This window comes from Oncorhynchus mykiss, chromosome 7 (genome assembly GCF_013265735.2).
Source record: "Oncorhynchus mykiss isolate Arlee chromosome 7, USDA_OmykA_1.1, whole genome shotgun sequence".
NCBI lineage: Eukaryota > Metazoa > Chordata > Actinopteri > Salmoniformes > Salmonidae > Oncorhynchus > Oncorhynchus mykiss.
This window is the reverse complement of record NC_048571.1, coordinates 72,529,096-72,546,708: the sequence shown is the minus strand read 5'-3', so window position 1 is coordinate 72,546,708 and position 17,613 is coordinate 72,529,096. Positions and strand designations below refer to the sequence as shown.

The 17,613-nt window shown below is 41.9% G+C and overlaps 1 protein-coding gene and 1 long non-coding RNA gene across 2 annotated transcripts; one reads left to right on the top strand and one right to left on the bottom strand.

Annotated features, from left to right (window-relative positions):
- The first annotated feature begins 1,055 nt into the window (after nt 1-1,055).
- Nucleotides 1,056-3,141, top strand: LOC110528444. Its single transcript, XR_002474253.2, has 2 exons — nt 1,056-2,238; nt 2,660-3,141. It is a non-coding gene; the product is annotated as an uncharacterized LOC110528444 (long non-coding RNA).
- A 6,826-nt stretch (nt 3,142-9,967) lies between these two features.
- On the bottom strand, nt 9,968-17,469 carry abhd14a (abhydrolase domain containing 14A). The gene is made up of 5 exons (XM_021610515.2): nt 17,334-17,469; nt 16,651-16,933; nt 16,233-16,348; nt 15,434-15,669; nt 9,968-12,001 (listed from the first exon to the last, which is right to left on the bottom strand). The coding sequence occupies exons 2-5, from the start codon at nt 16,911-16,913 to the stop codon at nt 11,819-11,821; spliced, it is 798 nt and encodes a 265-aa protein (XP_021466190.1). The 5' UTR covers nt 16,914-16,933; nt 17,334-17,469; the 3' UTR covers nt 9,968-11,818.
- Nucleotides 17,470-17,613: the final 144 nt, after the last annotated feature.

Genomic DNA, 17,613 nt, shown 5'->3' with positions numbered 1-17,613 from the left:
CACCCAGATCATCAACAGGTTTTGCACATCTGACAACAGATCTATCTGCGGTTGGATGTTTCTGTAAAAGACGAATTCACCTCATCCGTCCTTTTCCAGAAACAAGAGGGGTGGAAGCAGAAAGGAAGCAGAACAAAGAACAAAGAACAAAGAACAAAGGACTGGTGAAACTAAAGACCCTTCAAAAGGTCTCACACATCTGGTGGCACCCTCAAATTAAAGTAATGACTGACTTATTTTGCGACGTAATGACTGACTTATTTTGTGACAAATGCAGCATCTGTGGCAGACACAACTCAAAGAAACCATATCAAACATACCTAATGCATGTTTTCAGGACATTAGCATAGACTACACCGACATGGGCCCCAAAAATATATTCAAAGGAAACACTATCTTTTAGTCATGGTTGATAGGTTCTCCAAATGGGTTGAGGCAATACCAACAGCAAAAGAGGATGCTAGGTCAGTCATTAAGTGGCTACAAACCAAACTAATACCCAGGTATATTGACAGTGGCTCACATTTCAGTAACAAACACCTAAGACAGGTGGAAGAAAGATTTGGCATAACCCACAGATTTGGATCTGTGTACAGGCCCCAATCTCAAAGTCTGGTAGAACGTCAAACCAAAAGTTGAAAGCTAAGATAGCTAAAGTGTGTGCTGGTTCGAAGTTGACATGGGTTGAAGTCCTGCCTCTGGCACTGATGGCTATGAGAGCCTCACCAGGAGCAGGCACCCATCTCTCTCCTCATGAGAAAATGACTGGAAGAGTCATGCCTGGTCCACCAAGGGAGGGAGGTCATATGCCCGCTCTTGATGTACAACAAATTGTAATGTCTGATTATGTGAAAAAATTGACGCTACTCTCTGCAGCACTCTCTACCCAGGTTCGCAAGGTCCAAGAGGGGGAGCTGCCGGGGGACACGCCAACACTGAAGGTAAAGGTTGGTGACTGGGTGAGGGTTAAAGTCCACAAGAGAAAGTGGCTGGAACCCAGGTGGACTGGACCGTACGAAGTGAAGGAGGTTACTTCACACTCAGTCCAGGTCAAAGGTAAATCAGGCGCACCTTGGCACCACCTTACACATTGCACCCCAGCCCCAACTCCTTCCAGAACACTGACTGAAGTCAGAGCTGATTTGAACAGCCTAAATTTGATTCCAAATGAAGAAATTCCTGACTCAGGTGATGGGGCATCAAACCCCTCTAACCCTGATAAAGGAACCTCGCCCAGTTAAAGGGATATTTCTCTCTCCCTGGGCAAGGCTAGGAATATCTGAACCACTGTTTGTGATATACCTACTGATATTTGGAGTAACCCTAGGCACTCTCACATGGTTAATAGAACAACTATCACACCCTACCACATCACGTACACTTACCCAGTCCCCTATCCCTGACACCGTCCCTAACATCACTCACTCCAATCACTCCCGTCCCAAACACAGAATTACACCTACAGACCAACAATGCACTCCATACAAGGTTAGAAGCACCACCTTATTGCCTAGTTTCGCTGCATAATAGAGGGAGTTTTTGTTTTCGTCATCTCCTCCTTCTCGGTTCTACTATAGTTTTCACGTCTTAAAAGATGTGAAGAGGGGGATTTGTCATATATACATATACTCATACACATAGCTCATATATTATACAGCGCCAAACTTATCCGCTTGACTCAAGTCATTGCACGTATCCCTGCCCAAACAGGAACGAACACATATACCCAACCATAAAACTGCCCCTCTCATTTCCCCCTACCTCACGATCCCCTGACACACAAATACCTTCTTGCATAAACACACACACTTCATCCCCCCTCTACTGGTCGGGTGCCCAGAGCAGAAGACTCTGCTGTGCACCAATGGGGCTCCTGCTCTGGCTAGAGCAGGTCCGCCTCCAACCCTTCGGGACCATTCAGAAGGCGACACGACAAGACTCTACCTACATTATTCTATGTATAAAAACTGCTGTAACCTTTGTCTAAGCCCCTTTTTCAGCTAACTCCTTTTGAGCTATATGAATCAGGTCCGTGCACGTTAAACTGCTAGGACAAGATATCTTTGACCTTAATAAACTGCCTTTTTGCTATACTTGATTCCACTCTGTCCAGCGTCCATGATTTGGTCTCACTCTCCTGTAAGTTAATCATCAACACTAGCTAACAGTAAACTGACAGGAAAAGGCTCTAACAGGACGGATTCATGCAGATGCTACATGCTACGATGTGAATGTGTGGTAAGTTAGAACAGAGAGAGAGAGAGTATTCAAGAATGTTATCGCAACTATAGACTTTGGTCATAATCAAAGCTTTGTTAACCAATGCGTTTTTTTGTGAGGTATACTACATTTTCTGTCTGCCAATAACATTATTGTATGTCTAATCAAACATTTAAATTAAATAATTCAATAACTGTACATAACTGATCAACCTGTAACCTGTGTTTGCTTGTTTACATCTCTGTCTCTTACACTATTTTCATACAAATATTAACACTTTAATACATGTTATTGTGGCATCACATATTTACATATATTACCTGAACTAAACTGAGCCTTTGTTCATAGAATATAAAACAAATAGGATCTAAAATGTTGTTGAAAGAAAGTACAGAAAGTTCAGAAGCCTTCATAATCCTTTTTCTTGACTCTGCTCCAGGACCTAGGGGTTGTGCCAAAAATCCAGATGGATCCAAGTCCAGAACAGACTATGGGAGGTGCACAGTACTACATAGAGCCATGACTACATGGAACTCTATCCACATCAAGTAACTCATGCCAGCAGTAAAATTAGGTTTAAAAAACAGAGAGAAATACACCTTATGGAACAGTGGGGACTGTGAAGCAACACAAACATAAACACATGCATACAAACACACAATAGCATACACACATGTACACATGGATTGTTTTGTTATAGATAATTGGTAGTAGAGTAGAGACCTGAGGGCACACACTTAATATGTTGTGAAATCTGTTATGGATGTATTGTAAGGTTTTTAAAATGTATGACTGCCGTAATGCTGCTGCACTCCAGGAACTGCCTTAGCAGTAGCTAATGGGGATCCATAATAAATACAAATACATGATGTCTTCTATTACCAACCACCCTCCAACTTTTCAGGACATCATCTACAACCACTGTTATTGTCATGTTGTCATTATCTGCTGAGAAAGTTATTGATCTATCATACTGGGCACATAATGTGAGATAGCTAAAAATACTAGCACTGCAAACACTCAGAACAAAAAGAGCAGCAGGACCTGGACTTTGCAGTCTCCCTCTTCGAGTCCCCCTTCCGAGACGGCCTGCTTGTTGAGAACAAGTGACAGGCAGAACCTCCCACCCACACAGCACCCACCTGTTCTCTATTCCACACGTCATAATTTAGTATTTCAGTCTATGATTGCCATGTGAGTGTACCAACAAAAATATCAACGTTTATATATTTAAATCTTAAATATTGCCAGGTTGGTTTTCACAGCTGTTTCACAGGTTGTTCATTATTGTAAATTGTAACGTATCCCTTGATGGTATTTGTTAGTTTAACATTATTCATTGTATCCTAGGACCTACAGTAAATATATATTCAACCACAAGGGAGGACTACTGAGCTATGATTCTTTTTTAATAGAGGACTAGTGTAGATAAGAGACGGCCAATGTAAAATAACAACATTCCAGACAAGCCAATGTGTGAATCAAATGTATTTGCGTATGAATGGAGTGTAAATTAGCTGACTTTGTGATCTGTAGGTAAGTAACATTAATGTGTGTGGGGATGCATCGAAACAATTTCTTTGGTGTATTACCGTGATGCCTGTTTATTCATAAAAAGCAGAATAGCACTTTGATAATCGGCTGATGTAAAAAAGGGCTTAAATATCAATTTGATTGATTCATTTGAAGACAGTAAATATCATTATCACAATGGTTAGCCTATGCAAATGAATAGGAAAACATTAAAAGCTTATTAATAGGACTACATTTAGCCTAATTGGGAACAAATATAACATGTGAAAAAGTCAAAGGATCCTTGTGGTAATGGCTGGAGTGGAATAGGTGGAATGGTGTCAAATGCATTAAACGGGTCATGTTTCGGAGGATGCATGACTCAACCTTCGCCTCTCCCTAGCCCATTGCAGCAATGAGACAAGATCGTAATCACGAAATTGGGGAGAAAAAAAAGAGGTACAAAAAATAAAAATATAAAGTGAATGTTTTCATAAGCCTATAGGTCTACCAAGAAACCATGTTGAGGCTGAGCAAGACCTTCGATAGACTAGTAGACTATGCAGAAATACTAGTGTCGTTAATCATTGTTATAGCCTAGATCGTTTTATATAATCTAGACCGTTGTGTTTTCCAAGGCTAAGCAAACAAAGGGCTGCTTTTTGCCCTATAACAAGTGTTAGGCCTATATCCTCACATACCTCATTTCAAGGCCTGCTTTTAACCATAAGAAATTTCCACAGAAATGTATAGTCTATGGATTGCATGGTGACAGTGATTGTGTCTGTTAAACCAGTAAACTGCGAACTCTGGGGGAAAAACGAGGTCAAATCATGACATCAGTGATTTTCAGGCAATAGAAAGATGCCAGAGTTTCTGAGTTGGATAACCATTCAAAACTATTTTTCCCTGTCTGAGCTCCCAGTAGTCTTGAACACATTGAAGTCGGGAGTCAGAGTCAGATTGCCTTTTTTGAGTTGTTTTGAATGTGCCACTAGAGACCTAGGCTACCTCTTATTTCTGAATAGGGCTACCTCCAACAAAGAAGCCCTTGTGTCCGTATTGATTGGAGAAATAGGTATATCTGCACTGTAATGGTGGTTGGCTGCAAATCAACTAGCCTAATAATTGTTGTATTGAGGTGATATGCCTATTTTAGCTAATCAAATTATTAAATTGATTAGATTACTCTGGCAATTTAAAATATTTTTTTACTAAATGAAGTACATGTGGACGTCATGTAGACGTTTGTAAGACGTTCATTGTGAGACATTTAATAATAAACTAACTTAAACACGTGACGCATGTACACGACGGGAAAGAATGATGTCATGTATACGTTTTTAAGGCTTTCATGGAGAGATCATTCATAATAAACCTACACGCAAACTGACACGTGATGTGTCAGTGTTACGTTACCCGAAGTGAACACTATGTCTACATGATGTGTACATGTCACATGAAATGAGCATGATGTGAACACATCAGAAGTTTGACCCCTCAGAAAAAAACTTGTCTCAATTGACAGTCCATGTTAATTCATGGTGGTAATTTATGAAGCTAGGAAGATGTTAGGTGTCTTGGTGAGAGGTATTAGTAGCTTCACAAGGCTAAATTCTGGCATGAATCACCCCCCATACTCAAACCCCTGCGGCCTTCCCCACCACTCACTCACTCAGCAACAGCCTGCTTCACTGCCTGATAGTCAGCAGCAGGTCGCAGTGAAATATATATATTTTTAAGGGTCTGCTGACTTGGAACAGAGTACGTATGACAATATTAGAGCCACATATTTTCCTCAGGTTACACAGACCCACAATTTTTTTTTTTTTTTTTTTTTTAAAACAACAATTTTGATAAACTCCCATATCTATTGGGTGAAATACCACAGTTTGCAATCACAGCAGCAATATTTGTGACCTGTTGCCACAAGAAAAGGGCAACCAGTGAAGAAGAAACACCATTGTAAATACAACCCATATTTATTTTCCCTTCTGGATGGTAGCTGGGTGAACAGGTAGTGGCTTTATACGTATATAATGACCGATATGGTCATTTCTCATGATTCGCTGACCTCAGGAGAGGAAGCAGCAGAAGAGAGAGAGAAAAGAGCGGTTAAATTCGACAACCACCTAAAAGGAAGCGATTCCCAAACATTCTATAACAAAGACAATCTACAGAGAGATGAACCTGGAGAAGAGTCCCCTAAGCAAGCTCGTCCTGGGGCTCTGGTCACAAACAGACCCCACAGAGCCCCAGCACAGCAACACAATTAGACCCAACCAAATCATGAGGAAACAAAAAGATAATTTTCAATGTGTCAAGTAATTAACAAAAAAACAGAGCAAACTAGAATGCTACTTGGCCCTAAACAGAGAGTACACAGTGGCAGAACACCTGACCACTGTGACTGACCCAAACATAAGGAAAGCTTTGACTATGTACAGACTCAGTGAGCATAGCCGTGCTATTAAGATAGGCAGCGGTAGGCGGACCTGGCTCTCAAGAGAAGACTGGCTATGTGCACCATGCCCACAAAATGAGGTGGAAACTGAGCTGCATTTCTTAACCTCCTGACAAATATATGACAACATTAGAGACACATATTACCCTCAGATTACACAGATCCACAAATATTTATTTTTTTGATAAACTCCAATATCTACTGGGTGAAATACCACAGTGTGCCAGCACAGCAGCAAGATTTGTGACCTGTTGCCACAAGTAAAGGGCAACCAGTGAACAAACACCATTGTAAATAAAAACCCATATTTATGTTTATTTTCCCTTTTGTACTTTCACATCGTTACAACACTGTATACAGTGGGGAGAAAAAGTATTTGAAAACCTGCAAAATCGGCAGTGTTTCCTACTTACAAAGCATGTGAGACTGAGAGTGAGAGACGGAATCTAAAACAAAAATCCAGAAAATCACATTGTATGATTTTTAAGTAATACATTTGCATTTTATTGCATGACATAAGTATTTGATACATCAGAAAAACATAATTTAATATTTGGTACAGAAACCTTTGTTTGCAATTACAGAGATCATACATTTCCTATAGTTCTTGACCATGTTTGCACACACTGCAGCAGGGATTTTGGCCCACTCCGCCATACAGACCTTCTCCAGATCCTTCAGGTTTCGGGGCTGACGCTGGGCAATACAGACTTTCAGCTCCCTCCAAAGATTTTATATTGGGTTCAGATCTGGAGACTGGCTAGGCCACTCCAGGACCTTGAGATGCTTCTTACGGAGCCACTCCTTAGTTGCCCTGGCTGTGTGTTTCGGGTCGTTGTCATGCTGGAAGACCCAGCCACGACCCATCTTCAATGCTCTTACTGATGGAAGGAGGTTGTTGGCCAAGATCTCGCGATACATGGCCCCATCCATCCTCCCCTCAATACGGTGCAGTTGTCCTGTCCCCTTTGCAGAAAAGCATCCCCAAAGAATGATGTTTCCACCTCCATGCGTCACGGTTGGGATGGTGTTCTTGGAGTTTGTACTCATCCTTCTTCTTCCTCCAAACACGGCAAGTGGAGTTTAGACCAAAAAGCTCTATTTTTTTCTCATCAAACCACATGACCTTCTCCCATTCCTCCTCTGGATCATCCAGCTGGTCATTGGCAAACTTCAGACGGGCCTGGACATGCGCTGGCTTGAGCAGGGGGACCTTGCGTGCGCTGCAGGATTTTAATCCATGACGGCGTAGTGTGTTACTAATGGTTTTCTTTGAGACTGTGGTCCCAGCTCTCTTCAGGTCATTGACCAGGTCCTGCCGTGTAGTTCTGGACTGATCCCTCACCTTCCTCATGATCATTAATGCCCCACGAGGTGAGATCTTCCATGGAGCCCCAGACCGAGGGTGATTGACCATCATCTTGAACTTCATCCATTTTCTAATAATTGCACCAACAGTTGTTGCCTTCTCACCAAGCTGCTTGCCTATTGTCCTGCAGCCCATCCCAGCCTTGTGCAGGTCTACAATTTTACCCCTGATGTCCTTACACAGCTCTCTGGTCTTGGCCATTGTGGAGAGGTTGGAGTGTGTTTGATTGAGTGTGTGGACAGGTGTCTTTTATACAGGTAACGAGTTCAAACAGGTGCAGTTAATACAGGTAATGGGTGGAGAACAAGAGGGCTTCTTAAAGAAAAACTAACAGGTCTGTGAGAGACGGAATTCTTACTGGTTGGTAGGTGATCAAATACTTATGTCATGCAATAAAATGCAAATTAATTACTTAAAAAATCATACAATGTGATTTTCTGGATTTTTGTTTTAGATTCCGTCTCTCACAGTTGAAGTGTACCTATGATAAAAAATTACAGACCTCTACATGCTTTGTAAGTAGGAAAACCTGCAAAATCGGCAGTGTATCAAATACTTGCTCTCCCCACTGTATATAAACTCAGCAAAAAAAGAAACGTCCTCTCAGTGTCAACTGAATTTATTTTCAGCAAACTTAACATGTGTAAATATTTGTATGAACTTAACAAGACTCAACAACAGACATAAACTGAACAAGTTCCACAGACATGTGACTAACATAAATTTAATAATGTGTCCCTGAACAAAGGGGGGGGGGGGGGGGGGGGTCAAAATCAAAAGTAACAGTATCTGGTGTGGCCACCAGCTGCATTAAGTACTCTGCAGTGCATCTCCTCCTCATGGATTGGACCAGATTTGCCAGTTCTTGCTGGGAGATGTTACCCCACTCTTCCACCAAGGCACCTGCAAGTTCTCTGACATTTCTGGGGGGAATGGCCCTAGCCCTCACCCTCCGATCCAACAGGTCACAAATGTGCTCAATGCGATTGAGATCTGGGCTCTTCGCTGGCCATGGCAGAACACTGATATTCCTGTCTTGCAGGAGATCACACACAGAACGAGCAGTATGGCTATTGGCATTGTCATGATGGAGGGTCATGTCAGGATGAGCCTGCAGGAAGAGTACCACATGAGGGAGGAGGATGTCTTCCCTATAATGCACAGTGTTGAGATTGCCTGCAATGACATCAAGCTCCCTGTAGCGCTGTATTAGGCATCTCACAGTACGGACAGTGCAATGTATTGCCCTGGCCACATCTGCAGTCCTCATGCCGCCTTGCAGCATGCCTAAGGCATGTTCACGCAGATGAGCAGGGAACATGGGCATCTTTCTTTTGGTGTTTTTCAGTCAGTAGAAAGGCCTCTTTAGTATCCTAAGCTTTCATAACTGTGACCTTAATTGCCTACCGTCTGTAAGCTGTTAGTGTCTTAACGACTGTTCCACAGGTACATGTTCATTAATTGTTAATGGGTCATTGAACAAGCATGGGAAACAGTGTTTAAACACTTTACAATGAAGATCTGTGAAGTTATTTGGATATTTACAAATTATCTTTGAAAGACAGGGTCCTGAAAAAGAGACGTTTCTTTTTTTGCTCAGTTTACATAGACATTTGAAATGTCTTTGTTATTTTGGAACTTCTGTGAGTGTAATGTTTACTCTTCATTTTTATTGTTTATTTCACTTTTGTGTATTATCTACTTCACTTGCTTTGGCAATATTAACATACGTTTCCCATGCCAATAAAGCCCTTGAATTGAGAGGCGAGATCACGTGGGACCATTCTAGCCATTGAGAAGGCAGGTATTGTGTCGCCCTGAAGAAGGCAGTGATGCCGAAACGTTGGTGATTTACCCAATAAATTACTGGAAGTTTATATATGGAGTGTGCAACTCTATTGTTATAGTTTATTGGCCATTGGTCAGCACCTCCACACAAAATATTTTTTCTGGGTGTGCGTGTGCCAGCTTGTTTTTTTATTCTGGTATCGTGTGATCAACAGGTCATAAATATAAAATACTTTTTCTCTAAGTTGCCGGTTTGCCACGTGTGTATTTATATCATCCATTCGTAACAACCTAAACATCACAAAATGTATTTTCAATCAAATAAGCCTCACATAACAAATAAGATGACCAAATTCCACACTCGCATTGACCTCCATACAAAAACTACTTGCTTGGTGGGCGAAAAAACAAGCAAAAACACCACTTACTTAAAGAGACAGATTTTGAGCCGAGTTACGCCTCTCACTTCTCCTCTTCCTCTCTGCTTGGAACATTCGGCACAAAGGATGTGCAATCGATCTCCAAATCATACATTTTTCTCCGACTAGTACAGTCTTTGTATATTTGCTTCACTGAGTACTTGTTGTAAATAGACAAAAACTAAATACAGAACATATTCTATGCAGTCTTTATTAAAGGAACTTACGCGCAATAACAGCACAACTCAAAATACCTTTCATGATTGTTTAAGCCATTTAACTTGAGGCTTTAACTTGTTGTCCGATGAAACAAAATCATCTAATATGTACAAACTCATAACTTAAAATAGTGGTCATCCTCATAACATAGAAATGTAACGGAGTGTACTTTTCTGGTTGCAACAGCTTTCTCATTTAGTAAATACCTTAATCACCGTTGGACCCCCACCACACACACACACACACACACACACACACACACACAAACACACTTCAGCAAGAAATTCAGAATGAATGTGAACATGCTTTAACAGGGAGCTGAAGTCTATAAATAAATATCTTAATGTTATTGTTAGTCTTTATCCAAGTTTCTGTACCATGAGATACAGTTGTGAATTGGCAACCATCAATTCTGTCTCCTCAACAAAAAAAACACACAAGAGATTGTATTTTAAACTGATCTCACAATTTTCACAGGTAATTTCTCTAAACAGGGTCGTTCGTATTCACTATGAACCAAACAGAAGCAAAAGGGATGAAACAGGAAGGGACTACCTGAACTTTGTTTTCCGTTACAAAACACTTTGCTACAGTGTGCACGAATGAATACGACCCTGGTACAATCGCCTTAGATCTCCTTTAACCTCTTCATCCTCATCTCAACTAACTGATGTTGATCTTCATCATGGAACCAATAATGATGCCTGTAGAAAAAAACAAGTCTTTGCTTCTAGTCTTTGAATTTGCATATATTCTGTTCTACATGCTCAACTCAAAGAGTAAACTTATTTTAGAGTTGCTCTCGATTTGATGGGATGTCAACAAAAACATTGCAATGTAAGCCACTCTACCAGGGTGGCTAGGGGCCTGGAGTAAGCCACTCTACCAGGGTGGCTAGGGGCCTGGAGTAAGCCACTCTACCAGGATGGCTAGGGTCCTGGAGTAAGCCACTCTACCAGGGTGGCTAGGGTCCTGGAGTAAGCCACTCTACCAGGATGGCTAGGGGCCTGGAGTAAGCCACTCTACCAGGGTGGCTAGGGGCCTGGAGTAAGCCACTCTACAAGGGTGGCTAGGGTCCTGGAGTAAGCCACTCTACCAGGGTGGCTAGGGGCCTGGAGTAAGCCACTCTACCAGGGTGGCTAGGGGCCTGGAGTAAGCCACTCTACAAGGGTGGCTAGGGGCCTGGAGTAAGCCACTCTACCAGGGTGGCTAGGGGCCTGGAGTAAGCCACTCTACCAGGGTGGCTAGGGGCCTGGAGTAAGCCACTCTACCAGGGTGGCTAGGGGCCTGGAGTAAGCCACTCTACCAGGGTGGCTAGGGGCCTGGAGTAAGCCGCTCTACCAGGGTGGCTAGGGGCCTGGAGTAAGCCGCTCTACCAGGGTGGCTAGGGGCCTAGAGTAAGCCGCTCTACCAGGGTGGCTAAGGGCCTGGAGTAAGCCACTCTACCAGGGTGGCTAGGGGCCTGGAGTAAGCCACTCTACCAGGGTGGCTAGGGTCCTGGAGTAAGCCACTCTACCAGGGTGGCTAGGGTCCTGGAGTAAGCCACTCTACCAGGATGGCTAGGGGCCTGGAGTAAGCCACTCTACCAGAGTGGCTAGGGGCCTGGAGTAAGCCACTCTACCAGGGTGGCTAGGGGCCTGGAGTAAGCCACTCTACCAGGATAACTAGGGGGCCCGGGGTAATTTGTAATATCAAAAGCAGCCTTTGCCCTATTATCCCAGAGGACTACTTTCCCTTTTTCTTATTTGTGTATAATTTCTCCACTTTCACGCAAACACAACCCTGTTTATCTCTTTTTTCCTTCCCTCTATCTTCCTCTTCCCCCTCTCACTCCAGTTTGCTGAGAAAGTCCAACAGTGCTTGGTGGAACTCCCAAGGTTTGTCCATGTAGCAGGCATGGCGCGCCCCCTCCATCTTCAGGACTGAGTGGTGTGGGAGCTGCATGAGATTCTTGTGGGACTGGGCCCCCAGGTTGGTGTCCAGTGCTCCAAACACAATCAGAGTAGGAGTCTAAACAGGGACATAGGAGCAAGCAAGGATCAGGAAACAATACATCTACTCAGAGCTGCAAAATTCTGGCCACTTTCCCAACATTTTCTAGAGCTCCAGGTGGGATGATTCCTGGAATCAGGATGGAATAAGAAAGAATATCGGAAACCCTCCAATCAGGAACGTTACCAGAATTTTGCAACCCTACATCAGTGTTTTACTATACATTTGTGGACAGTATTACTACTCATATTAGAGTCAAAATAAATTTCAAAGGCTGTTCTCAACGTCTAAAAACAGATTCTGTAATTTGTGCAAATGCATTACAGATACAGGTCACGAAAAATACCACGGTGTCTGGTTAGACTGTAAACTCTCCTTCCAGACTCACATTAAGCATCTCCAATCCAAAGTAAAATCTAGAATTGCCTTCCAATTTCGCAACAAAGCATCCTTCACTCATGCTGCGAAACATACCCTCGTAAAACTGACCATCCTACCGATCCTCGACTTCGGCGATGTCATTTACAAAATAGCCTCCAACACCCTACTCAACAAATTGGATGCAGTCTATCACAGTGCAATCTGTTTTGTCACCAAAGCCCCATTTACTACCCACCACTGCGACCTGTACACTCTCGTTGGCTGGCCCTCGCTTCATACTCGTCGCCAAACCCACTGGTCATCCACCCTCCAGGTCATCTACAAGTCTCTGCTAGGTAAAGCCCCGCCTTATCTCAGCTCACTGGTCACCAAAGCAGCACCCACCCGCAGCACGCGCTCCAGTAGGTATATCTCACTGGTCACCCCCAAAGCCAATTCTTCCTTTGGCCGCCTTTCCTTCCAGTTCTCTGCTGCCAATGACTGGAACGAAATGCAAAAATCACTGAAGCTGAAGACTCATATCTCCCTCACTAGCTTAAAGCACCAGCTGTCAGAGCAGCTCACAGATCACTGCACCTGTACATAGCCCATCTGTAAATAGCCCATCCAACTACCTCATTCCCATACTGAATATATTTATTTATCTTGCTCCTTTGCACCACAGTATCTCTACTTGCACATTCATCTTCTGCACATCTACCATTCCAGTGTTTAATTGCTATATTGTAGTTACTTTGGCCTATGTATTGCCTTACCTCCCTTATCCTACCTCATTTGCACATACAGTATATAGACTTTTTCTACTGTATTATTGACTGTATGTTTGTTTATTCCATGTGTTGTATGTGTCGAACTGCTTTGCTTTATCTTGGCCAGGTCGCAGTTGCAAATGAGAACTTGTTCTCAACTAGCCTAACTGGTTAAATAAAGGTGAAATAAAATAAATAAATAAATAAATAAAGTACCCATAGCTCCATTCTGCTCCCTGGTGGTTATTTTGCATGGCTGCACAACATTCAAAACTAGTCAGTGACATTTTTTATGTAAACAAAACCTGTAAATATCCATATCAGAAAAATGACACTGATTTATTACTGATAGAGGCTCTGAGTAATTTAATTTAATTGTGAATAGAGTTAAAACACACCAACTATGATTGTGTGTGAGCCCAGTCAGGGATAACCTTAAACCAATCACGGACTTCCACTGATCTAAGACGACAAGACCTGCTGTTATTGGTGTATTTCTCCGTGCCAAGAGAACCATTTAGCTGTGCCCAAGACCATTATGTCAGATACTAACTGCTTAAGAGTGACTATATACAGTAACCCTTACAAAGTAAACAAAATGTACAGTGCCTTCAGAATGTATTCAGACCCCTTGACCTGTTCCACATTTTTTTTGTTACAGCCAAATTTAAAATGGATTAAATATAGATTTGTTTGGTCACTCGTTACCCCATAACTTCAAAGTGGAATTATGTTTTTCTTTTTACAAATTAATAAACAATAAAAAGCTGAAATGCCTCAAGTAAATTACTATTCAACCCCTTTGTTATGGCAAGTTTAAATACATTCAGGGGTAAAATGGGCTTAACAAGTCACATAATAAGTTGTATGAACTCACTCTGTGTGCAATAATATATTTTAACATGATTTTTGAATGACTACCTCAACTCTGTACCCCACACATACAATTATCTGTAAGGTCCCTCAGTGAATTTAAAACCCAGATTCAACCACAAAGGCGAGGGAGGTTTTCCAATGCCTTGCAAAGAAGGGCATCTATTGGTAGATGGGTAAAAAAAAAAAGGAATATCCCTTTGAACATTGGTGAAGTTATTGATTACACTATGAATGGTATATCAATACACCCATCACACTAAGGATACAGTCATCCTTCCTAACTCAGTTGCCGGAGATGAAGGAAATCGCTCAGAAATTTCACCATGAAGCCAATGGTGACTTAAAAACAGTTAAGAGTTTAATGGCTTTGATAGGAGAAAAACTGAGGATAGATCAACAACATTGTAGTTACTCCACAATACTAACCTAGTTGACAGAGGGAAAAGAAGTAAGCCTTTACAGAATACAAAATATTCCAAAACATACATCCTGTTTGCAACAAGGCAATAAAGTAATACAGCAAAAAATGTGGCAAAAATAATTCACTTTTTGTCCTGACTACAAAGTGTTAAGTTTGGGGCAAATCCAATACAACACATTACTGAGTTCCACTCTCCATATTTTCAAGCATAGTGATGGCTGCATGATGTTATAAGTATGCATGTAATCGTTAAGGACTGGGGAGTTTTTAGGATAAAAAATAAATGGGAATGGAGCTAAGCACAAGCAAAATCCTAGAGGAAAACCTGGTTCAGTCTGCTTTCCACCAGACACTGGGAGATTAATTCACTTTTCAGCAGAACAATAACCTAAAACACAAGGCCAAATCTACACTGGAGTTGCTTACCAGGAAGACAGTGGCCAAGTTACAGTTTTGACTTAAATATACTTGTAAATCCACGGCAAGACCTGAAAATGGATGTCTAGCAATGATCAACAACCAATTTGACAGAGCTTGAATAATTATTTTTAAATAAATGGGAAAATATTGCACAATTAAGGTGTGAAAAGCTATTAAAACTTATCCTGAAAAACTCACAGCTGTAATCGCTGCCAATGGTGCTTCAACAAAGTATTGACTCAGGGGTGTGAATACTTATGTAAATAACATATTTATGTATTTAATTTTAAATTAGTAAACATTTCTAAAATATGTTTTTACTTTGGTTTATTGTGTGTAGACGGGTTAGAAAAAAACATTTAATACATATGAATACTGTATGAATACTTTCTAAAGGCACTGTATGCCTTCAAGTAATCATTGCCATCTTTACGGTGACATTTTCACACTGCTTCCACTGCTACTACTAGAAGCGTCCCACTGGAAGCTGGTTCACACCCCAAAAAAGTATCTAGTTCCACGCAAAAATTCATCCAGTTCTTTGCTTTTATTAGGTTTATGTATCAGACTGAACTCCCAACCACCCAGAATTACAGCTCTCACCTGGATGCTCTGGTACTGCTGAGGGGTGTAGCTGCGGGTTCCTACTGGGGCTATGGGGATGAAGCCATGCAGCTGGGCACTGTGTTTCATAAGGAAGGGGATGGAGTAGTGGCCGCTCATAGAGGGGCTGAGCAGCACCGCTGTCCTCACGCCCAAAGCCTCCATAAACCTCCCCAGAAGGTCCACCCGATGCTGGTCTGTCTTCACAGCATCCGAGTCTGGAGAGTTCCCAAATCCTGGAGGGAGAAAAGAGAGCGAGAGAGAAGATAAATAACTGATAAAGCATTATAAAATACCTTATCCATCCCATTTTGGCATTTTGTGTGGGTGTAAAAAAAACATTTGTAGAATTCAATGAGAACCAAGGAACCTAACGTGATATGTATTTAAGTTCAGTAATTATAGTGTTCCCTTCCAACTCCTTCACACTGCCATTTCCAACAGTTGGGTAAGTGATGCTGTGCTACACAGTGAACAACACCGTGCAGCACATTAAACCACAGTTAAAGCTGAAATCTGCAGTAACATTTGTTATTGTTTCGTTGTTGAAACAGAGGAAAAGAGCATCCAGCATCATGGTTAAAAAAAATCATTACATACTGTTCTATCGTACGTGCAATGATGTCTGAGGGGAAAAAACAGTGTTGGTTGTTTGAAGTAACTTCTTTGTTGTTGTAAAATCCCAAACAGATGTGGCAGTTTCACCATTAAGGATTCCAGCTTTAAGTGGGCTTTAACTGCATTTCAGCCAGTTAAACAACATAACATTCTCAGGCTTGAATGTTATTGTAGCTCGAACCTGGTAGGTCCACAGCCAAGGCCTGGTATCCGTTTGTAGCCAGCAAGGCCAGGGTGCCCAGTTCCTCCCAGGTTTTGGAAGAGAACGCTTGGCCATGGAGAAGGACCACTTGCAGCCTGTATAGGAAAGACAACCAGGTGTTTAAGTCACTATTAATTTCAGTCCTCCCGCACTACTGTAATGGCAATCCAGTGACTAACAGTTGCACAGGGTAATCATAATTATTGAGTAACTACAGTGCTTATGCATCAACACATCTTTAGTTAAATTTGTTTACATGGGCTTGGGTTCTCTGCAATTCTTACTTTATGCAGTTTCCAGATAAGAGGTTGCTGGGCTAGGCTAATTTGTATGAGGAGGGGGTTCGGTGTGTGGATGTCTGACCATTTTTACTGCTGCTGGAGGTGACTACCCTCACCTGGGCAGTATCTGTCTACCAGATCCATCGACCGGCAAAGCTTCCCTGAAGAAGAGTGGAGGGTCCCCGGGTAGCTGCCCTGTGCGGACGGACACGTTGATGGCAGGAGGCGGAGGAGGAGAGACAGCCACCAGGCCCATCCTCTGGACATCCAGCGAAGGCTCCATGCTGCCCTGACGAATTGACGGCAGTAGCAGGTACAACAGAACAGTGGCCAGCAACACCAGGCCCAGCACAACAAGACGGTTACGTAGAAAATTCATTTCAGCCAAAGATGGTTGATCTGGAGAGTATAACAGAGATTCAGGATTTAGTAAGACGCCAACAAAATGTCCATAAGTAGTTTCTGATATACTAAAATATCCATAAAGAGGTGAGTATTTGCCTGTGGAGTACTCCATAATTAATGCTTCTATGACACTTGTATATTTGATGATTATGTTTAAAGCACTGAACATTATTATGATAAAGTTAGTGGCTAGTAGTGCTGAACTGAATGGCAGCGAAGGTAGGACACGAAATAGTTCCAATGTCAATACACCCATCCATGTGAAATTAAGCTTACGTTGTTAGCTACCTAGGTACCTAACTAGCTAACATGCATGATATAAGCCTTCTTCACGACAGTCATTCGTCCCGTGACACAAATTTCATAGCTAACATAAAATTATTTGAAAATATACCTCATAAATAGCTGGGTGCCCGCAGTTGTTATTAGTCTAAGACAGTAGCGAATGGATGCGTAGTGAAATCCTTTGCTATTTGCAGTGGCAGATATTAAGTGTGTTTCACATAAATAATTCCGGAAAACAACTATTACTATGCGTTGTTTTCGTTCCAAGACAAATCCAGGTACTTGTAAAACATATACAATTAATATAGCTCAGTATCAATTATGGAATAATTAACTACTGAACTATGACATCTACAAGATATTATAATGAAACGTTTTTCATTTAGATC